General features: G+C 42.8%; 1 protein-coding gene across 1 annotated transcript; it reads left to right on the top strand.

The window, feature by feature from the left end:
- The first annotated feature begins 1,512 nt into the window (after positions 1-1,512).
- On the top strand, positions 1,513-14,850 carry LOC132403103 (extracellular calcium-sensing receptor-like). Its single transcript, XM_059986393.1, has 6 exons — positions 1,513-1,797; positions 3,973-4,806; positions 7,097-7,324; positions 8,217-8,340; positions 8,434-9,326; positions 14,830-14,850. Exons 1-6 carry the CDS (start codon positions 1,528-1,530, stop codon positions 14,848-14,850), a joined length of 2,370 nt encoding a protein of 789 aa, XP_059842376.1. The 5' UTR covers positions 1,513-1,527.
- Positions 14,851-23,274: the final 8,424 nt, after the last annotated feature.

Here is a 23,274-nt window from a genome sequence, read left to right as displayed (position 1 = left end):
GCTCAGCAGGTTGTGCAGCATCTTTGGAAACGAAGTCTATGTTTCGGGCCGAGACACTTCGTCAGGATGTCGGTCCGAAACGCTGACTGTTCGTTTCCTCCAGCGTGTTGTACGTGTTGCTTTGACCCCGGCATCCGCAGAGTATTTTGTGTTAACATATGAGGGCCGCCTGGCAGTTTTGGCCCTGCACTCACTGGAAATTAATAGAAGGTGGGGAGATCTAATTAAGACCTGTCGAATGTTGGATATCTAGATAATGTGGATATGTAGAGGGGGTTTTCTATGGTGGGGGTTTCTAGACTTAAGGGGCACGGTCTTAAACATGAGAGCTGACCCTTTAGGAAAGAGGTAAGTAATTATATTTTTAATAGCTAAAGAGAAGTAGACCTCTGGAATGCTTTGCTATAGACTGAGGTGGAGGCCATGTCCGTGCGAATATGTTAGGCCGAAGATTATCGTTTTCTGATTTGTTAGTGCATCGAAGGATATGGCGAGAATTCAGGTGTATGGGGTTGAGTGTGATCTGGTCTCAATCATGATGTGATGGCGAAACTGGCTTGATGTACTGAATGGCCAATTGTACTTCTATGTCTTATGGTCTTATAGTCTTATTTGTGAAAGTAAATACCAAAGTGATTCCTTGAAGCTGCCTGGTTAATCTTTGATTTGTTTAAGTCCACAGCGTTAATAAAGAATTATCGTTATTAGACAAAGTCATTTTTTGATGCGCTCAATTGTTGGGTGTATTTAATTTGCCGCTCTGCATTTATCTTCCAGTTTAGATTATATCGTTTTAATTAGCACATTGGATATATCGCAATTTCGTAAAATTAGTTATACTCCTTTGAGACGTTGATTAATTTCTTGCAGGTATAGTTCCCTGTTGTGGGTATGCTCTTGTGTATTAAACTCATAGTCATCGTATGACAAATATATAGGAATATAAGCTGCAGTATTCAGTCAGTAGTAGCTACTGCATTACTGCAATGTTTCATTTTCTGTTCAGAGTCCTTGTAGGGTCATCTTTTACACTGGGTTTAGATGCGCTAAATTGCAGGCTTCGAGAAAGAATCCAGCTCCCCAACATATCTAAAGATGGGGACGTTGTACTAGGAGGGATGTTCAGTGTGCACTTTCGCAGTATCCAGCAGATAAATTCATTTACCAACCGAACAGAAGAAACCAGATGTAAAAGGTCAGTTCATTTTTGGTGGTTATGCTTTATTGTTTCAATTTCGAAAGTGTGATGATTTTTTGCTGAACTTGTTTTTGTCATATTAAATGGTTTACGATTTAAATACACATAGTTGTGTCTCTAGTAGTTCTTTGCTCTGTGGAATATTGGCAGGAAGGAGAACTGTGTGGCTACTATCCTATTACTGTACTACGAACAATATCATTGAAATGAATATTTCAAGGAAAATAGAAGCATCTTCTCTGACTACATCGCGGTAAATATAACAAACCAACTTCAACTCCAATGCTAATCTTTGGTTGATTTTCAGTTTTAATTTACTGGGATTCCGCATGTTGCAGACAATGATATTTACAATTGAAGAAATAAACAGAGATGAGAAACTCCTCCCGAACATCACACTAGGCTACAGGATTCACGATGACTGCAACTCCCCCGAGATTTCAACAAAGGTTGTATTGGCTCTGGTGAACGGTCAGGAGGAAACATACGTTAACCAACTGTGCGACGGGCCTCTGAATATCCCTGGGATCGTTGGTGGAGCTGGGTCTTCGGTGTCCATGGCCATTGCGAAGACTGCCGGACCTTTCAGAATACCGCTGGTGAGAATTGTTTAAAAATAATTGTAGTCAGGAGATGTAAACTCCAATGTATACTGAATGATACCGATCTTAACTTTTATTACTAACCACCTTGTGGTGTTTGCACTTATTTTATTCGAATTACCGTCAGTGGCCACTTTGTGTACCTACTATACATAGCAAAGTATGACTGAGTGCATGTTCGTGGTCTTCTGCTGTTGTTAAACGTGTGCTTTCAGAGATGCACTTTGATACATAACTGTTGAAACGTGTAGTTATTTGCTTAACTTTTCCCTTCCTGCCTGCTAACCAGACCTTTCTACTCTGACATGTCCAATTATCAAGCCGTTTTGCCCAAGGTACTGCCGCTCACTGGATGAATTTTGCTTTTCGGACCATTCTTTGTGAAGTGCAGAGCCTGTTATGCGGAGCAATCCCAGCCATTCAGCAGGGAAATTTTAAATATATCTTTTGCCTTGCATTTTCTCAGGGAGACAAACACAGGGTCGATAGTGGTGCTGCAAAGTGGCAACGACTTTATGGATCGTAAACAGAGTGTAGAGAAGATGGGAGTTTCTGTCCTGAAGGAAAATCGTGTGGATTAATCCCCAGCGCCTAGCAGACGTTCCCTCGGACCCTGTGGGGGAGGGGAGAGTGTACTAGTAAAGACATTTAAATCGTGCTTAGCGACAGAAGAGGTACCAGAGGACAGGAGGCTAGTTAATGTTGTTCCGCCGTTTATGAAAGGCTCTAAAAATAAACCAGGAAATTATAGGCCGTTGTGTCTGACAACAGTTACGGAAAAGTTGTTTAAAAGTATTATAGAGGACCGGAAATTTAAGTACTTGGATAGACTTGGATTGATTAAATGTAGTCAGAATGGCTTCGTGCGTGGTAGGTCATGTCTGATGAATCGTATGGAGTTTTTCGAGGAAGATACCAGGAAAGTGTATGAAGAGAAATCTGTGGATGTTGGTTACCTGAACATTTGTCAACCATTTCACAAGGTCGCTCATGGGATGTAGATCAAGAATGTTCAGTTGCTCGACGTTCAAGATGACGTAGTAAATTGGATTAGACATTGAGACCTATGACTAGTGGAGTGCCATAGTGATCTGCGCGGGGTCTGCTGTTGTCTGTTATCTGTAACAATGATCTGAATAAAAATGTAAACAACTCGATCAACAAATTTGCGGATAAAACCAAGATCTGGGAGGTAGTGAGTAGCAAGGAAGGCCATCAGTTGGATCTGCATAAAGTGGAAATATGGGCTGAAGACTGACGGATGGAATTTAATGCAGAAGTGTAACGTGTTGCATTTCTAATCATCGTGACCATTACGGTACTGAAGAGTGTGTAGAACAAGGGGTTTTGGGAATTCGTTGAAAGCGGCGTCATTGTTAGAGAGGTTGATAAAGAAACCTTCTGGCGTATTGGCCTTCAAAGATCAAAGTATTGAGTGGGGAATACGCGATGGTATGTAGGAGTTGTATAAGATGTTGCCGAGGCCTAATTTGGAGTATTGTGAGCACTTTTCTTCACTTACCTGCAGTAAAGATACACAGAGATGTGGAAATGTACACATAAGGTTTGATGAGTACAGAGAAAATTTACCTGGGTGAATCCGGGTATGCTTCAAGGAAAGAATTACTTGGTTGTGGCCTTATTTCTTCGAACGTAGAGAATAGAGGTACTCAAAAATATGAGTAGAATATGCAGTTGTGGTTGGCTGCGACCTCAATCAGAGGTCACGTGTTAATGGTGGAAGTTGAAAGGTTTAAAGGGAACAGCAGGGGAAACTTCTTTACTCAAGAGTATCGTCAGAGTGTGGATGAACTGCCAACACAAGCGGTGACTTCGAGCGGAATTTGAACGTTTAAGCGAAGTTTGGGTAAGTGCATGGATGGGAGGGGAAGGTAGGGTTACTGTCACGGTGCAGTCCGACAGTAGTAGGCAGTTTAAGTGCTTTCGGAATGGACTAGGTAGGACGAAGGGCATATGTATGTACTATACTTTACCATAATTCTATGTCTGTATGTTTTTGTACACAAGGTTCTTGCCGCATTATTGGCTAATTAGATGTTTGCATTAGAGAGCAGGTGTACATGAAATAGTAACCACTGAAAGCAAAGTGAAATATTTTAACTGTCAAAACCCACACATTAATTTAAAGTCTAACTGTCTAATTTAATGCAGGTCAGTTACCTTTCAACGTGTGTCTGTCTCAGCGACAGGAACGAATATCCGACTTTTCATCGAACTATTCCAAGTGACGAGCATCAGTCCAAGGCGCTGGCACATGTGATTCAGAGGTTTGGATGGACTTGGATTGGAACAATTAACAGCGACGATGACTATGGCAATTCGGGGATGAGAGCATTTGTAGAAGCTACTCATGAGTTTGGGGTTTGCATTGCCTTTTCCGAATCATTTCACAGAACGGACCCGGCAGAGAAGATCACCAGGATAGTGCAAGTGATCAAAAAAGCGACCACAAAGGTTGTGGTAGCCTTTGCTTCACTTGGGGAAATGCGCATTTTATTTGAGGAGGTTCTACGACAAAACCTCAGTGGCGTGCAGTGGGTGGGTAGTGAGGGTTGGATAACAGCGGACTTCGTAAATGTAGATAGAGGGCGGCACTTCTCTGCCGCAGCAATCGGGACTGCACTGCCTGCAGTAAAAGTTTCAGGGATGAGAGACTTCCTGCTCACAGTCCATCCTTCTAGATTTCCCGGTAATTCATTGGTAAGGGAGTTCTGGGAAACCACCTTCAAGTGTACTCTAAGTTTGCAAAACCTGACGGACGCAGTCAGTTCATTTGGCGCTCTCACGTTGTGTAGCGGAAGTGAGAGTTTGCATCAAATCAACAACGCGTATACCGACATGACCTTGGACGGGAACTCTTATAATGTATATAAAGCGGTGTACGCTTTTGCTCATGCGCTTCATGACATGTTTTCATGTGAAAGAGGAAAAGGGCCATTTGTGAACAACACATGTGCACGATTTTCAACCTTTCAAACATGGCAGGTATGGAACCGATTCCATTACACTTCATCCATTTTAAGACATCTTGCATTATTTTGCAATTTGGTTTTCTTTAATTGAAATTCAGCACCATACAAACATTTCCATAAAGTATATTTCAGATACTGTATGTCTAATCATATATTAATGTTTGCCATAAATTTCCATACAGTATTTATTTGAGGTATACATTTATAGAAAAGAAAAGAAAGAAAAAGAAAGAACAAAGTAAAGGAAAACTATATACAAGTAGGTAGTGATCTGTTTTTCTTTTAAAGAATATAATCATTGATCTGTGAGAATAAAATCAGTCTATGCAGTATGTAGTTAAAGCATTTTTCCCAGTATGAATCAAATTATTTCAATTTATCATTGACGGATGCTGTTATCTTCTCCATTTTGTAAATGTCCTTTGTAATTTCCGTCCTTGTGTTTAATGATGGGCTCTGCTGTGATAATCATTTCCTGGTAAGGGTACTTTTGCAAGCCACCAGCAGTATATTCATTAAATATTTATCTCTTTTCAACCATTCTTGAGGTATATACCCAAAATATATGGTCTTACTTTCTAAGGGTATTCACATTTATAAATGTCTTGTAGGGCATTGAGTATCCCACTCCAATAGCCTTTGGTAACAGGGATATTTCAGAAAATATGGTAATAGTTTGCACTTTGATTTCCACAATTTCTCCAGCAAACAGGGAGGTTACTATCATAATGAGATTTCTGTGAGGGTGTAATAAATTATCTTATCAGGTCATTCCACCCAAACTCCCTCCATTTCTGTGAATTGGTACAATTCAATTGATGCCTCCTTATTATTGTCCATTCTTCCTCAGATATAGTTATCCCTACTTCCTTCTCCCATTTTGTTTTAATGTATGAAGTCGAGTGTGTTTTAAGATTTGACAGACCCTTAAACACGCTTGAAATGATTCTACTACCATTATCCGAATTATATGCTTTTCTAAATAGTTCTATCTAACATGTACTTGCCTCGGTTACATTTTTCACCCTCCTATTAACATAATGTCGCATCTGCAAATACCGGTAAGAGCCGAATACTGATACATTGAAGGGAAGATACCTTTCATCTCCATACAGGCAATTTTGGCTGATAACAACATAGAAAGGTAAATAAATACTACTGATAACTTATGGATGAAATGGACTCTTAAAATATGGAAAACTACTATAAACGAATATAAACTAGAGAGAAATATGGTAATTCTTAAATAGTGTGCATATGACTGTGATTTTACGCCGAATAACCTGGATGCTAGATTTAAGGTCTGGACAGCTAAAGGAACAGTTGTTCTTTGCAATATCATGAAAGAAGGAACAATGTTCAGTTTTGAAATGCTTAAAGAGAAACACTTATTAAGGCATCGTACAATATAGGTGATGCATTTTGGACATTCTAAACAGGATATTACTTAAAAAGTGAATGGCAAGGCAATTGCGAGTTTTGCAGAATAGAGAGATATTAGCATGCACTTTCGCATATAGTGGCTGCGCTTGTCAACAGGACGGTGAAGCGGCCTTTAGGCATGTTGGCATTGATTAGTTATGAATGGTATTTAGGAGCCGGTCAACTATTATGTAGTTATCTAACTTATTGGTGACGTCGCAGAAATTGTCTTCTTTCCGGTTTGCTCTGCCCTCTAAAGTAAAGTTTTTTTTTAAAGCTGGAGTCCGTATGGAACTCTGTGTGTGTGTGTGTGTGTGTGTGTGTGTGTGTGTGTGTGTGTGTGTGTGTGCGTGTGTGTGTGTGTGTGTGTGTGTGTGTGTGTGTGTGTGTGTGTGTGTGTGTGTGCGTGTGTGTGTGTGTGTGTGTGTGTGTGTGTGTGTGTGTGGTTAAGACGCAATGCATTGGTCCTTTGTCCTGTGATATCTTGCCTGAGGTTAAAATGGGGAGAAAATGAATGACAAGTGACTGACCAATAGTTTGCATAGAGGGTAGTGAGCAACTGGGATAAGTTGACTGAGGAAGTGTTCGAGGCGGATGAAATGGCAAGATCTAAGCAGCTTTTTCAGATTTACATGGATGGAGAGTCCTGCTATAAATATGGGACGAACGCAGGGAGCTCGGACCAGCAGGGTGAGTGTTATGATTAGCATGGCATTTTGGATCTTAGACAGTTTGTCTGTGTTGCATCACTCGGTCATTCTCAGTAGAAACAAACTTGCTAATTCATGCCACAGATATCGTTATTTGGCGATAATTTTTTAAAGACAATTTCGTTTCTTCTCGATAATAACCGTTAGAAATTCTCTTGGAATTTATTTTAGCTCCTCTATTACATGAAATCAATTTCCTTCACGACGCAAGTTGGGGAGAAGGTGCATTTTGATGAAAAAGGAAATCCAACAGCCGCTTATGACATTGTAAACTGGCAAATGAATTCGGACGGTAGCCTGGAAGTTCGGAAAGTTGGATATTACAATGGATCAGCGCCTCCGGGTGAAGAACTTGAGCTGAACCCACGTCACATTGTCTGGAGCGGTGGTAAACGTGAGGTATGGTTACTTTTTAAAAGTGGCCAATTTAGTTAACTGTTAAATCTTAATTATCCATGCTATAATGGATAGTATAACGAATGAAAATAATGCTATCAAAACAATAAAGGGGCTGGGAGTCTATTTGAACCTAGTCGCCACGTTGATCATGTGGATTAAATTCCAGCGCAGCGTCAAATATAATGACGTTAAATGTATTTGGTAAAACTTTCAACTATATTTACTTACTTCAAACTTAAATTGCACAAGCTTGCAAGAAATAGTTACTCAGGTTACAGATCTAGTTTGATACTGAAAAGAAAGCGAAGAATTCTTTTTCCCCAATTGGCTCTCTCGCCACATCTTCCGTCTTCCTTTGCAGTTATTGGTACCTGAACATCTGGTTGTGGGCAACAGTGGTGCTTTCCAGCTTTGTGATGCCACGGATCAGTGGATCATTCGGACTCGGGGAGGATGTGAAACCCCTGAATGGTACAGATTGGCGACACCGACTCAGACACACAAATTGCTGTCCATCAGATCGGCCATAATTGGATCCTCTCTCTTTCTCAGCTCTCAGTTCTATCTTGCACTGGCTAACATTTGACATCCTTCTTCTAATAATAGTAAAGTAGCTGTGAAAAGTTAAAATATTTTCTGAAAATAATATACACGAACACGGAAAAGCTTGTGAATTTTCTACGGAGTTTCCAATGAATTAGAAAGCAGGTTGGTCATTTGCAGCATAAGACTGTTACACAATTACGAGCTTCTTTACACAGAATTTTAATGAAAAAGTACACATTCATATTGCTACCCCAGTCTGGGTCACAAAAGAGCTCCACTCAGTAGCAGGGCAACGAGCTCCATTCGAAATAGGAAATAAAATATTGCCTGTGTTCCTTTCTTTAAGATTCCCCGGGCAGTGTGTTCTGAAAGTTGTTCCCCTGGAACAAGAAAAGCGGCCAGGAAAGGACAACCTATCTGTTGTTTCGACTGCGCTTCCTGTGCGGATGGAGAAATTAGTAACACTTCTGGTGAGCGGAAATATATGTTGAAGTATGGCAATTGCACTAATTTTCTTAACACATCTTTCTCAACCATGTAATGACGGAATTTGTTTTTATTAGACTCTACAGAATGCATCAAGTGTCCTCCGATGTTTTGGTCTAACGAACGGAAAGATCAATGCATCCCGAAGAACATAGAGTATTTGTCGTTTAACGAAATCCTGGGCATGGTATTAATGATTATCTCTCTGGTAGGAGTGTGCATATCTGGTCTCACAGCGGGTATCTTCTTTCGACATCGAGACACACCTCTGGTTAAAGCTAACAATTCTGAGCTGAGTTTCCTCCTTCTATTTGCGTTAAGCTGCTGTTTCTTGTGCTCAGTCACATTCATTGGCAAACCGTCAGTATGGTCTTGTGTATTACGCCGCACAGCATTTGGTGTCTCGTTTGTTCTGTGTATCTCGTGTGTTCTGGTTAAAACGATCCTGGTGCTGACGGCATTTAAGGCAAATCATCCCAGCAATAACTGGATGAAATGGTTTGGTCCCAGACAACAGAGGATAAGTGTCTTCGTCTTGGCGGCCGTGCAGTGTTTAATATGTGTGCTTTGGCTGCTCATTGAGCCTCCTTTCCCAATGATCAACATCAAATATTACCGCGAGACGATAATTTTAGAATGTGACACAGGATCATCTGCAGCCTTCTACTCGGCGTCGGGATATATCGCCCTGTTATCGTGTATCTCTTTTGTCTTGGCCTTTCTTGCACGGAAGCTGCCAGATAACTTCAACGAGGCAAAATGTATAACGTTCAGCATGCTCATTTTTTGTGCGGTTTGGGTCACTTTTATTCCGGCCTCTGTGAGTTCTCCTGGGAAATACACGGTGGCGGTTGAAGTGTTTGCCATCCTGGCCTCCAGTTTTGGATTGCTGTTTTGCATTTTTGCACCGAAGTGTTATATTATCGTAATCTTTCCGGAAAAAAACACAAAGAAGTACATTATGGGTAAAGTAGGATGAGCGGAATGTTTAAAAGATATACAACAATATGTCTTGTGGTTTGATAACGCGTTTATGATTGCAACAATTGACTCTGAATTTAATGACGCGTTTACTTGCAGTTGGAAATAAGTAGTTTACTATGAATACAATTTTGCACAGGATGCAATCAATTTCTTTGCGAGAGTTAGTGACAATTTTAATCAATAAACGGTTAAGTGTGCCACTGTTTTGATTTGTATGTTCATGTATTCCGTTTCAGGACAATAACAATCGTGTCTGAGTATTGAATGCACCAGTTCTCTGCCTGGTCAAGATCAGTAACCCATGTCTCAACTAGAATCATTTGGTGATGTATGTAGCCTCTGTAAGCTTCCCTTTTCTCCACCATAGATGATAATATGCTGTTACAGAACTTTTCCTGATCTACTTTGCTCCAAGGAGCTGAATTCCATCTTCGCCAATCTAAACTTTTCACTGCAATCCGTCACGCCTAGAATTGCTTTAGTAAATATTTATCAGACGAATTTAGATCAACAGATAAACTGCTAGATGAACTCATGAAGTCGAACTGATCTGGGAGAGAAATGTACAGTTGCGTCGCTTCCGCTACTAACCAAAAAGACAGAAGGAAGATAGCCTGTGTGAGAGTATAAGAAAGGGATCAAGGGAAGGATTAACCAGATTCACGCGCGAAAGACAGGTGGAATTGTGGAGAGTGGGAATGGTGTCAGAGGCTGGGAGGAGTAAGGTGGGAGTTTTAACGGGGATGATGGAATCTATCAGGATAAGATGCTGAAGCATGGAATAAATGAAGGAAAGGTAGGAGGGAAAGGGAACTGAGAATGATGAGGCTGGTGTGTGGATGGATGGATTGGACGCGTGGAAAGAGTGATGGCAATGGAGACTGGAGTATCAGCACGAGACAGGGACAGGGCAAAACGTGGTCTATTTAGCTGGAGCAGTCAGTTTTAATGTTTAATCCGGCCTTCGTGAGCCCTCACGGGAAATAGGAGTGAAGTATTTGCCTTCCGGGACTCGGGATTTGGATTGCTGCTTTGTAATTTTGCACCGAAGTGTTTTATTATCGTAATCACTCTGGACGAAAACACAAAGCGACAGATTATGACTAATCATAAACACGAGAAAGTCCGCAGATGCTGGAAATCCAAAGCACCACAGAGAATATGCTGGTAGAATTCTGCCGTATGCTCCAACCTTTCGATTCCTAACTTTGCCTGAGGTCTTACCAACATTTACCTCTACTGCCTCTCTCCTAACTGTTCTGGCGCTCTGGTTCCCATACTTCTGCAACTCCAGTTTAATCCCCACCGTGCAGCATTGCAAACCTTCCCGCCAGGATAATAGACACCCTCCAGTTCAAGTGCAAACCGCCTGTTCTGTAAAGGCCCCACCTTCGCTGGGATATCCATAAACTACACTTAATATTAGTGTAATTCCTACAAAATGTGATGAAGCTAGCGTACTATAATCATTATCTATCAAGAAAGGAAAATGAAAACAACCGGCGTTTTCAAAATAAACATGAGGGACTCTCTCGGTCTACTTTATAGTTGTCTTCCTCTAAACCTGCCATCTAATTACTAAATTTGACGAAATTAGGTTATTAAATCAATTGCAGCTCGATAAAACCCAAAGACATACATATCAGTATTACATTGCATTACATAGGGATTAATGAAGCATGAAATAGGAGTTGGCTAGTATTCATTGGGAACGAACACTGACAAGAATGACAGCAGGGTAGCAATGGCTGGAATTTATGGAAGCAACTCGGAAGAAAAAGGATGTATACATCCCAAAGAGAATGAGATAGTCTAAAAGCCAAATGACACAACTATGGCTAACAAAGCAATTCCAAGCGAACATTGAGAGAGGCTTTGCAGGTCATGCCTTACGAGCTTAATAGAATAGTTCGAGGATTTAACAAAACACGCTGATGAATGTTGAACAGTGGATGTAGTGTATATGGATTTCAGTAAGGCATTTGATAAGTTTTCCCATGCAAATATTTACAAATTAAGGAGGCATGGGATCCACTTGGACTTTGCTATGTGGTTCCAGAATCAACTTGTACACAGGAGGGAAAGCGTCGTTTACAGATGGTTCATATTCTGCAAGTCAGACAGAGACCCGCAGTATTCTGCAGAATCTGTTTTGGAACCACTGTTCTTTGTGCTTCGTATCCTGACCTGGATATTGAAATTGAAAGGCTGATTAGTAAGTATGTTAATGACAAAAAAAAAGTTTGCTGTATTGTGGATAGTCTGAAGGATTACCATGGGTGACAGCGAGACATTACGAGGATGCAGAACTGGGCTGAGAAGTGGAAGATGGAGCTCAATTCAAATAAGTATGAAGTGGTTCCTATTTGTCGGTCAAAATTGAAGACAGAATACAATATTCATGGTAAGACTCTTGCAGTGTGGAGGATCAGCGAGCTAAAGGGATCCGTGTCCATAGGGCACTCAAACCTGCTGCACAGGTTGACAATTTTTGTTAAGAGGGTGCCTGGTGTTTTGACATTCATCAGCATCGGGACTGAGTTGAAGAGCCGTAAGGTAATGTTGGAGCTATATAAGATCATTGTTCCACCCCACTTGGAGTACTCTGTTTAGTTTCTGTCACCTCATTACAGGAAGAGTGTGGATACTGTAGAAAGAGTGCAAAAGAAATTCAGAAGGATGTTGCCTGGATTAGAGAGTATACCTTATGAGAATACGTTGAGTGAATTTGACCTTTTCTCCTTAGAGCAAAGGAGACTGAGAGCTGACCTGATACATGTTTATGCGATAATGAGAGACATTGATCGTGTGGATAGCCAGAGGCTTTTCTCAGTACCGAAATTGCTAACACACATTTTTAAGGTGCTTGGAAGTAGATACACGGGGGATGTCAGATGTAGGTTTTTCACACAGAGAATGGTGGGTGCCTTGAACGCACTGCCACCGGTGGTGTTAGAGGCTGTTGCAATAGGGTCTTTTAAGAGACTCTTAGATAGGTAAACGGAATTAGGAAAAATAGAGGGCTATGTGCTAGGGAAATTCTAGCCATTTTCTAGAGTAGATTACATGGTCGGCACAACACTGTGGGCGAATTTCATGTAGATTTTGTTTTACTTTTGTTCGTTTGTCTAATGTTGTAAGGGCCTTATATATCCTCACCTTTTCTCTTAACTTTATTCTTCAGGGTTTCCACTTTATCTTCAATTAGGCGCGCTAATTTTGTTATCAATGTTTCAGTTTTTCTTAATCTCTTCTGTCTTTTCGGTGCTCTTATGTCATCACTCTATTTTAAGTTTCTATTGTGTACCTCTAATTCGGAACCATTGCACTGGACTGCCATCAATGCTGCACAGCATATTATTATGTGTACTCTTTAAAATACTTCAAGTTTTCTTAACTGTTGTGGTAAAGTAGTATTCATGCGAATGCTAACAATATTTACCAATTTAGATGACGTGTTTTGTTTTAACGTATAGGATATTTTGGTTGGGCCAGTGTCATGGTCCCGTTTGGCAATCCCCCATCTCGCTATTATCTCCTTGACTGGGCCTTTATCCTCTCGTCTGATTTCCAATTGCTCCCAGTTCCATTAATTAAGCACACGTGGTTTCCATCAGTGAATGCAGGATAAGAACCCTGGCGTCACAGCAATGAGCTGCCAATTCGTTGTTCAGTTCTCGTGTGTGTAAACCTCATTTCCCGATCCCTTAGGACTGTTAGTTCCTAGCTCTTCACCATTCCCTGGATATTCTAATTGATCCTTGTCTCCGAGTGAAGACTCTTCCGGTTATCTCTGCACGTTCGCGACTGTGCTCACGGATATCGACCCTGTCTCCGTGCATGTGTCTTGCACTTGAGTTCGTCCTCAGTCACGTCCTTGCAACAGAACTAACTGGCCTAGAATGAACCCAGCGGACACGGACCCCGTGCAACAGGCCCTTGTCAGTCAGGGCTCCCTACTGGGCTGACATGATCAACTGCTCAGAGAAGTAATGGAAAATCTTCGTGCCCTGTCCGAGGATGGAAAGAAGGTAAGTGAGCAGGTTGACCGGGTTTCCGATTCCCTTACTCCATCCCTTCCAAGAACTAAGTCTGACCAAACCACAAAACCTGGGATGGCAATGCCATTTGGATCAGCAACACAATAATCTCGAGAGCCGTACGAGCCGAACCGGAACCCTACGCTGGGAACCGACGGAAGTGCCGGGACTTCTTACTACAATGCTCTTTGGTTTTTGAGCAATAGCCACGTATGTACACCTCGGAAAAATCGAAGACTGCGTACATCATGGGGCTGTTACGAGGAAAAGCATTAATATGGGGCACCACGATCTGGCACAAACGACCAGAGATCTGTTCCTCCCTCTCCTCCTTCGTCTCCGAAATGAGGATAGATTTTGAATAGCTCTTTCGCGGTAAGGACGCCTCTAAGCAGCTGCGAACACTCTGTCAGGGTTCGCGAAGCGTAGCCGAATGCTCCACAGTGTTCCGAACATTAGCGGCCGACTCTGGATGGAATAACGAGGCACTACGGGAAGTGTTTCGACAGGGTCTCTCAGACAAGATAAAAATGAAGGGCAGCGAGGGATGACGCAGACAGCCTGAACTTTGGTCTCTCTCGCCACTAGCCTAGATAATCGACTCGAGAGCATCTGAGAGAAAAACACCGATCGCCCCGCTCCTCGTGTCATCCCACAGCCTAACTCACCATCTTCGCCCGACCTATATTCCCCGCCAGCTCCGACTGTTCTGTTGAGCCAGACGACACTGCCTTCAATTCCCTAAACCCGGATGCAAATCCTGGCTACATTGAACTATCATCAACAGACTCTTGCCCTATCCACCTTAGTGGACTCCGGCGCCGAGGGAATTCTGCTGGACGAGGACATAGCCTCACGGGCCGGAATTCCTCGGGAACTGTTAAGTACCCCTCTGAAGGTCCGGGCGCTGGACGGAAAACTTCCGGCTCGGGTCATCCACTATATTCCACCCCTTACCTTGATGCTGTCCAGGAACCGTAGAGAGAAGGTACGATTTAATCTAATCCATTGATATCAAGCCCCTAGAGTCTGGGATACCCCTCGTTTAACCACTACATACCCACATCGACTGGTCTACTGGGAGGATAACCAGATGGAGCCCGGTTTGCCATGCCACCTGCTTGCAAGCGGCTCCATCCCCTATGGAGGCTACCGCGACCTCACCTGTGTTGGAAAGCCTCGACTTTCCCACAGAATACCACGAGCTGGGACAGCTATACACCAAACAACGGGCTCTTTCCCTGCCTCCACATCACCCGTATGGTTACGCTATCGACCTCCAAATTTGCTAATGATACAAAGATTGGAAGTGCACTGGACAGTGAGGAAGATTGTCAAAGCTTGCAGAGGGATTTGGACCAGCTGGAAAAGATGGGCTGAAAAATGGCAGATGGAGTTTAATACAGACTAGTGCGAGGTATTGTACTTTCGAATGAAAAACCAAGATAGAAAATACAAAGTAAATGGTAGGGTACTGAGGAAATGCTATAGAACAGAGGGATCTGGGAATACAGATACAAAATCCCCTAAAAGTAGCGTCACATGTAGATAGGGTATTAAAGACAGCTTTTGGTACATTGACTTTTACAAATCAAAATATTGAGTATAAGAGTTGGAACGATATGGTGAAGTTGTATAAGGCATTGGTGAGGCCACATTTGGAGTATAGTGTGCAATTCTGGTCACCGAATTACAGGAAGGATATTAATAAAGTTGAAAGAGTGCACAGAAGATTTACAAGGATGCTGCCCAGACAGGGTTGTTGTGGTGAGACATTTTAATTTCCCAAATATTGACAGGCATCACCCTAGAGTGAGGGGTTTAGATGTGGTGAGTGGTTGGGTGTGTTCAGGAAGGTTTCTTAACACAATATGTAGAGAAGCCTACGAGAGGAGAGCTGTGCTTGATCTAGTATTGGGAAATGAACCTGTTCAGGTGTCAGGTTTCTCAGTAGGAAAGCACATTGGACACAGTGACCACAATTCTATCTCCTTTATCATAGCATTGGAGAGGGATAGGAACAGACATGTGAGGGAAACGTTTAATTGTAGTAAGTGGAACTATGAGGCCATAACGCTGGAGCTTGGAAGAACACATTGGAAACAGATGTTCTCAGGGAAAAGTACCGAAGAAATGTGACAAATGTTCAGGAGATATTTGCGTGGGGTTCTGAGTATTCCAATTGGATATGGATAGGTTTGTATGGTACATGATACGGAGTGCACAAAGGCTGTTGTATGTCTGGAGAAGAAGAAAAGAAGAACTTACGAAAGGTTCAAAACACTAGGTAATAATATGAATCTAGAATATCGTAAGACTGGCAGGAAAGAGTTTAGGAATGAAATTTGGAGAGCCAGAAGGGGCGAGGAGAAGGCTTTGGCACACAGGATTAAGGGAAACCCCAAGTCATTCTACAATTATGTGAAGAGCAAGACGATAAGACGTGAGAGAATAGGACCAATTAAGTGTGACAATGGAAAAGTGTGTATGAAACCGGAGGAAATAGTGGAGGTCCTTTATGAAAACTTTGCTTCAGTATTCCCTACGGAAAAGGATCTTGGCGGTTGTAGGGATGACTTGCAGTGGAATGAAAGGCTTGAGAAAGTAGACAATAAGAAAGATGATGTGCTGGAGCTTTTGGAAACCAGCAAGTTGGATGAGTCACCTGGACTTGACGGGATTTTCCTCAGGCTACTGTGGGAAGCAAGAAAATATATTGCTGAGCCTCTGGCAATGATGTTTGCCTCATCAATGAGGACGGGAGAGGTTCTGGAGGATTGGAAGGTTGCCGATGTTGCCCCCTTATTCAAGAAAGGGAATAGGGATAGCTCAGGAAATTATAGGCCAGTGAGTCTTACTCCAGTAGTAGGTAAGTTGAAAGAGAGGATCCTGAGAAGCAGGATTTATGAACATTTGCAGAGGCATAATATGATCTGGAGTTGTCAGCATGGCTTTGTCAAAGGCAGATCGTGCCTTACGAGCCTGATTGAATTTTTTGAGGATGTGACTAAGAACATTGAAGAAAGGAAAGCCGCGGATGTCGTGTATACGGATTTTATCAAGGCATTTGATAAGGTACCCCATGCAAGGCTTATTGTGATAATAAGGTGACATGTGATCAAAAGCGACATTGATTTGTGGATCCAGAACTGGCTTGCCCACAGCAGGCAAAGTGTGGTTGCATACCGGTCATATTCCGCATGGACCCCTCCACTTTGTGATTTTTAAAAATGACCTGGACAAGGATGTGAAGGGATGGGTTAGTAAATTTGCTGATGACACACAGTTTGGGGTCCTGTGGATAGTGGGGAGTGCTGCCAGAGTCTACAACGAGACATTGATAGAATGCAAATCTGGGCTGAGAAGTGGCAGATGGAGTTCAACACAGATAATTGTGAGGTGGTTCATTTTGGTAGGGGAACTATGATGTCAGAATATTGTATTAATGGTATGACTTTCGAAGGTGTGGAGGATCAGAGGGCTCTTGAGGTCCGAGTCCATAGGGCACTCAAAGATGCTACACAGGTTGACTCTGTGTATAAGAAGGCATAAGGTGCATTGGCCTCCTCAACCGTGGGATTGAGTTTCAGAGCTGAGAGGTAATGTTGAAACAGCATAGGACCCTGGTTGGACCTCACCAGCTCGTGGCACCTGTAGCAGTCCTGAAATCATTACTCTGCAGGCCCTGCCGTATATATTAGCACTTAATTCCCTGATGGCAGTATTCTGAAAATCTTCACTCTCATAGCTTGTCTTTGATACATACATAGACCTCGAAATCTGTCTGTTCACCTCCCTTCCCGGACTGAAGAATGCTGAGTACTCGATACGGTTTTTCACGAAACCTGGCACCCGGAAAACAACATATCATCTGGGAATCTACTCGGCCACAAAACCTTCTTTCTGTCCCTCTAACTAAAAAAATTCTCTATGACTGCAGCTCGCTTCTTTCCCTTTTGTCCTTCTGAGTTACAGCACCAGCCACAGTTATAGAGAGCTGACTACTGTGACTTTCCTCTGCTAGGTCATCTCCGACAAGAGTATCCAAAGCTGAGAGGGATGGCCACAGGGGTACAGAGATTTGGCTTTAAAACTATACCCTTCCTTATTGCCTCCCAGTTTCTTGTGTCCTGCGCCTTGGATGTAAATATATTTTTATCCTACCTATCATTCCCGCAGCTCCCGAATTATAAAGAGTTCATCCAGTTCCAAGGCCCACTCGGGGTGTTAGAAGCTGCCGTTGGATGCCTCTCTCGGAGCTCTAGTCGTCAGGGTTACTGGACGTTTCGCTTCCGTCCCATATTCCGCAAGAGCAGTTAACCTGAAACTCATCAGTGCTGATCTAACTGAGTGAATATTAAGCAGGAAAACAATAAATAAACTGTGAGGAAAAAGACTTTCGCTTTATCTCACTGTAGCCTCAAAATCCCCCCTCTAACTCTATTCACTCCAACAATGACCATTCCAATAATGAACCTACTTTACTTTAATTTGTTTTTGCCCATCAATTCTATTCACTGATCGGACGCCGCTGCATACACCAATCTTTAGCGAGTTGATGTCTTAGCTACTCAATTTGAGAACCTGCGTGATCTGCGTCCGTTCTGCGATTGGCTGCTGCGAGTAGAATCTGGTAGAGGAACTGCTATTATTACAAGGAAGTGGTGTAGGCAGAAATAAACTGAAGGGAGGTGTGCCATTGGTAGGTGTGATGAGAAGGTGAGGCTGATGGGGAAGGATTTACATTTTGTTTGGGGCCTGGACACCAGGAGGAGAGACGACACGACAGAGAATATTGTAGAGAATTCAGTGTTAGTGCTACTGGGTTGTAGATTAACAAGGTTGAATATGATGTGTCGTTCTTCTAGTTTGTGTTGAGTACCGTTTCACCACAGAACAGAACGAGATGCTTGTGGGAGGGTATTTAAAAAAAACCTCCCAGGTGAGAACTCCAGTTGACTAAGATGGATGGAATTAAGATACTCGGTAAATGGGTCAGCCAGTCTGCCTTCGATCTCACCGATATAGAGAAGGCCAGAACAGGAGCGCAGGATGCAATAAAAAATCCATGAGATATGCATGTAAAAGGCTCCTGAAATGGCTCTTCGGGGCCCTGGATAGTGGTAATGGAGGAAATTTAGGGAATGATGTTACTCCTTTAGCATTCACAGGGGTTAGTCTACCTGTGAATATGTGTGCAGGTATGAACGGACTGGGGTGCTTCAGAACGGGTGAGATCGCTTTGTAAACTGGAGGTGGGAAGTGAACAAAAGTCGGGTTCAGTGGGGCGTTCCATAGGGTTCAATACATTACAACTGTGCATTTAAGCACCATTAGGGAAAGCAGTTTAGTGCACAATATTGCCTTATAGTTACCAAGAACGTGCAGTTCTAGTAAACAATAAGAACAAAGCCATGACCAGGTAGGAGTTAAGGTCAACAGTCAAAGCTATATTGCAGTTGAAATAGTGACAGCTTCACCTAGCCTTCAAACGGCAGACATAGCTGAGGCCCCCATGAGTGCCTATGATGCACAGTAGATTTGTAGAATGAACGAGGATGCAATGACAAATTTCTTGAGAGGTAGCATATTTTGTTCAGCCAGAAGAGGTTGCAGATAGATGGAAACTCGTTGTGACTAAGTTCCAGAATGAAATCGGAGAATTGAGGCCATCATGATTGTGGGTTGTGTCTAGAATAAGCCCAAGAAATAAGTAGTAATGGTAGTAGCTCCGTTGTGTTCTCAGTGTCCAACGCATCGCTGCCAGTCTCTTACCACATCAGTATTACAAGGGAGTATTGGGAACTGCAGAATCCTAACCTTCGATGCCCTTTATAATTTCGCCTAAAAATACGCAATGCTTTCGCACCCACAGCCGACTTTGGATAAAATAATATAGCCGTAACCCTATTTAAGGGGATGCACTTTTATTGTGAGACTGTGGTTTACATACTTAGACTCCCCTACTAATGGAGGTATCTGCTCCATGTTCTCCCATCCAGCCTTTCAATAAGTTTCAATGGAATACTTCTTCTCATTTTATTTCTTTTAATGGCAGAACAACTTTTCTCTGATTGAGGCCCAAACAATACTCCAAACGTTGTCCGAGGATTGCAACACAAAGCCTCAGCTCTAGATTTTTTTCTCCATTTTCTCTATTCTATCCCTTTTTAAATGAATACGAACACTATAATGGTCTTCCTCCTTATTAACTCAATTACAAGTTAATCTTTAAAAAGTACTACACCAGGACGCCCAAGTCCGTTCCCATCTGCAACTGCAGAAATCGCCTCCGTGTACAATATAGTATACACCTTCATACTCGTCGAAACACTGTGTTATAAGTACTGTTAATCAGTGCATTCTCCTAACCTATCCAGGTCGTTTTCAACGCTCCCCGCTTCTTCAACACTACATGCCACTCTTTAAATTTTGGTATCTTCAGAAAACATGAACACAGAACCGTCAATTCCTTAATACGCATCACTAACATTTAATGTGGTAAGTGGTGGACCTAGCACCGATTCCTGTGGGTCATCCCTAGTTACTAACATCAAAATAAAGCGGTGTTCATTTATTCCAATTATCTGCCTTCTGCCAGTCAAAGAGTTAGATACAACCCAGAAATAAACAACTCGACCCATCTAGCTATGCTGATGTATTAATCTGCACCCTGCCGATAACGCTCCATATCTGTCCCATCCATGTTCCCCGCAAAATTTCTCTTAAATTGTGATCTAGAACTCGAATTCTCCACTTCCGCTGGATGATCTTTCGATACTCTTATCACTGTCTGAGTGAGGAAGTTCCTTTACGTGTTCTCCTTATTCATTTAACGTCTCACCCATAACCCATGTGCTCCTGTTTTAGTTAGATTACGACGAATTACCGAGCGGGACGACACGAATAGTCCCACTATTTCAATCGCATTCAATGTCAGAAAGTCGAATTTCGTGGCAGATTTTGTGAGTTGGACTGAAACCGCTCACCCAGCAGGATTCATCAGAAAAAATGAATAAAGCAAGTACAAGTGCAGTGGCTATTTTTGGATTCTTTTGAGTGGGCCAGTGTTTGGCATGGCTTTTGCAGATCTAGCTTGGGTCAGGGAATGCAGTATAGATGAAGGAGAATCAGTGGACATGGATTTTCAGAAGACCTTGAGATGAGCAAATGAGGCTGATATGCAAGACTGGAGTCCTTTGCAACACAGTAAAGACACTGAGATGAACAAAGGATTTTGTACAGAGGAATTTCATAAGCTAACAGATCGCTAGAAGATTGTGTGTAGCGGCAGAATGTTTTATGGAAAAGTGAACAGGAGCCTTTAGAACTTCCTGCACAACACTAAATAGATTTACATTGTGCGTAATGTAAATCGGCACTTGGAAAGAACTGTTAAAAAATAAGCTCGTTTTACGCAGAGAAGCCAAATTGAGAGTGACCATTGTGTGAGGGGTCAGTGCTAAAGTGGGTATTTGAGCCCGTAGCTCAAAGCAGGCTAGGAGAGGCAGTGGCTAGAGGCAACATTTTCCAGGTAATTTTCGTTTTCTTTATCTTTTTTTTGCTTCTTTCGCAACGGGACTAACAGTGCGATACACTTAAAATACTTCACGAACTCATCGGAACAGCCAGAGTTTATGGAAATGAATAAATAGTCAACGTTCCTAACCGAAATGCTTCTTCAGAAGGGAAAAGAATTGAGAAGACGCCAGATAAATGAAGGTTTGGTGTATGCAATGAGAACTAGCTAGAAAATTATAGTTGAAGTACGGTGGTTGGGTAAGGTAATGGGCTGGAGAAGAAGTAACCTGATAGGACAAGAGAGAGGAAATTGCGAATAGGGCAGAAGGAGGAAAACGGGACAGGTAATTTTCTGATGGTCTGCAGTAAGCAAAAGGAGGTGTTTGAAAGTTGCCGCCGGGCCGCAGCATGGTAGAGGTCGGTAAACCATGCAACATCAGCAGCCTGTTTGTCTGCCGGTTGATGATAAGTTTGTGTTTGTGCAGAGACAGGAAAGCAGAACGTTCCGCGTGGTTATGTTTCGAAGAGAAGTGAGGATGTAGAAGACAGGCTGGTTGATGTCTCGACGGCAATTAGAACAAGCAGCGAACTAAAGAGGAGTGTTAAATGTCAGAAAAAGGGCAAGAAATAAGTGGTGCCGGCGGAACAATCCTTGCCAAAGAAGTGGATGTAGAAGGGGTGGAAGAGGTGCCTGGAATCGTTGCGGGCGCGGAACGCAGAGAGCAAGGGGTTAGTAGGACAAAAATAAAGGATCCTGCTGAATACAGAACTTTCGGACTCCGAATGGAGAGGCTCATAGGGAATGGGCAACACTCAACAGAGATTACAGCTGGGATCGGAGGTGGAGAATATTGGTGGCTCAAAGGAGGCGATTGAGTTTGTGTGTTAACGATAGATAAGATGGGAGAAAGAGGTAGGCGCTGAGATTCCAAGCCTGAGAGACCCGAAGTTCGAGGCGAGCCGTAGAAGAAGATGTCCCCGTGGGACCAGAGGCAGCAAAATATGTCTCGGCCTTAAGGGGCTGGTGGTCGAGGTCCGCCAGCAGAATAATGAAAAATTGCTCTTGCAGAAAGTAGGAAGGCAAGAGACTACCAGTGCCACTGACAACTACACCTGCAAGAGGTAATTTAGTATCGAAGAAATTAGACCTGGAGTTCGATAAACTCCGGATTATTGGGGAGGCTGAGGAGTTGATAGATATGACCCATGGGAAATACGCCATAGTAAACGCAGTGGACACGTGCCCGCGGACGTCAAGAGCAGAAATTTAAAATTTTCTGCGGGATTTTCTGATTGGAATGTGGCTGAGAAGCAGTAGAATTTGTCTTGAATGTACGTTTTCCAGGAGACTTCTAGCTTAGACCAGTTGTATCGAGATGCAGCACCTTGGAGATCGTGTTCGGAAAATTAAGCTGCAGATTGATGATCGTCGTCTTGCTTGGGAAAGTAGAGAGGTGGGAGACAGTAGCGACAGCGAGGTAGACGTCCCAAGTTAAACAGTTGTGAGCATCTCTGTGCTCGCCCATCTTAACAATAAGGAGTCTATTTTGATCTCCGTTGTGGCGGTGGGAGGCGGTGGGGGGAGGTCTACCTGGCTCTGCCTCTGGCACTTGAATCAGGCTCCGTGGCTCAGAAGCGAAACGGACTGAAGAGCATGGCAGTAGTAATAGGGGACTCTGTCTTTAGGCGGACAGATGCGCAGTTCTGTGGCCACAAAAAAGAAATGGATGGCAGTGTGCCTCCCTGGTGCCAGGGTCTGTAATGTTTCCAATCGCTTCCACAATATCCTGAAAAGAGACGGTGATTACAAAATCGTGGTACATAATTGTATCAGCAACATAGGTAGAAAAAGGGATGGAATCCTCAAAACAGAATACAGGGAGTTTCAAGGAAGCTGATAAGCAGGACCAGAATGGTCGTGATCTCGGGACTGCTGCCTGTGTTACGGCCACGAGACAACAAGGATAGGAATAGATGAGACGGCAAATAAAAGCGCGGCTGAAAAGGTGAAGAACTGGAGCAAGATGATGGATACAGATTTCTGCGTCATTGGCACTTCTTCTAGGGTAGGTGCGTCCTATACAAAAACAATGGGTTACACTTAAATCTGATGGTGTTTAATATCCTGCGAGCAGTTTTACTAGAGCTTTCTGAGTGGTTATAACTGATGTGGTATGGGTCTGGGAAACAGTATGAGAGAGCTGTGGATGAGCCGGCAGGTAGCTGATGGATGTAATATGAACGTAAGGACACACAAGCCAATGGGTGGGTATAAATGCATACACTGCAAAGTGTGAAACTGTACCACAGTGGCAAAATTCAAAAGAGCTGGAAGATTTCAGGACTGAAGGTGAGTATTTTAAGTCATCGCAG

This window comes from Hypanus sabinus, chromosome 2 (genome assembly GCF_030144855.1).
Source record: "Hypanus sabinus isolate sHypSab1 chromosome 2, sHypSab1.hap1, whole genome shotgun sequence".
Classification (NCBI taxonomy): Eukaryota; Metazoa; Chordata; class Chondrichthyes; order Myliobatiformes; family Dasyatidae; genus Hypanus; species Hypanus sabinus.
The sequence above is the reverse complement of the archived record's forward strand: the minus strand, read 5'-3'. Positions and strand labels throughout refer to the sequence as shown.

Bases quoted from the DNA above. Each gene is read 5' to 3' on its own strand.
- LOC132403103 (XM_059986393.1), top strand. From the start codon at position 1,528: ATGTTGCAGACAATGATATTTACAATTGAAGAAATAAACAGAGATGAG. The intron at 1,798-3,972 runs GTGAGAATTGTT...AATTTAATGCAG, and splicing joins GACCTTTCAGAATACCGCTG to GTCAGTTACCTTTCAACGTG. The intron at 9,327-14,829 runs GTAGGATGAGCG...AAACCAAGATAG, and splicing joins AGAAGTACATTATGGGTAAA to AAAATACAAAGTAAATGGTA.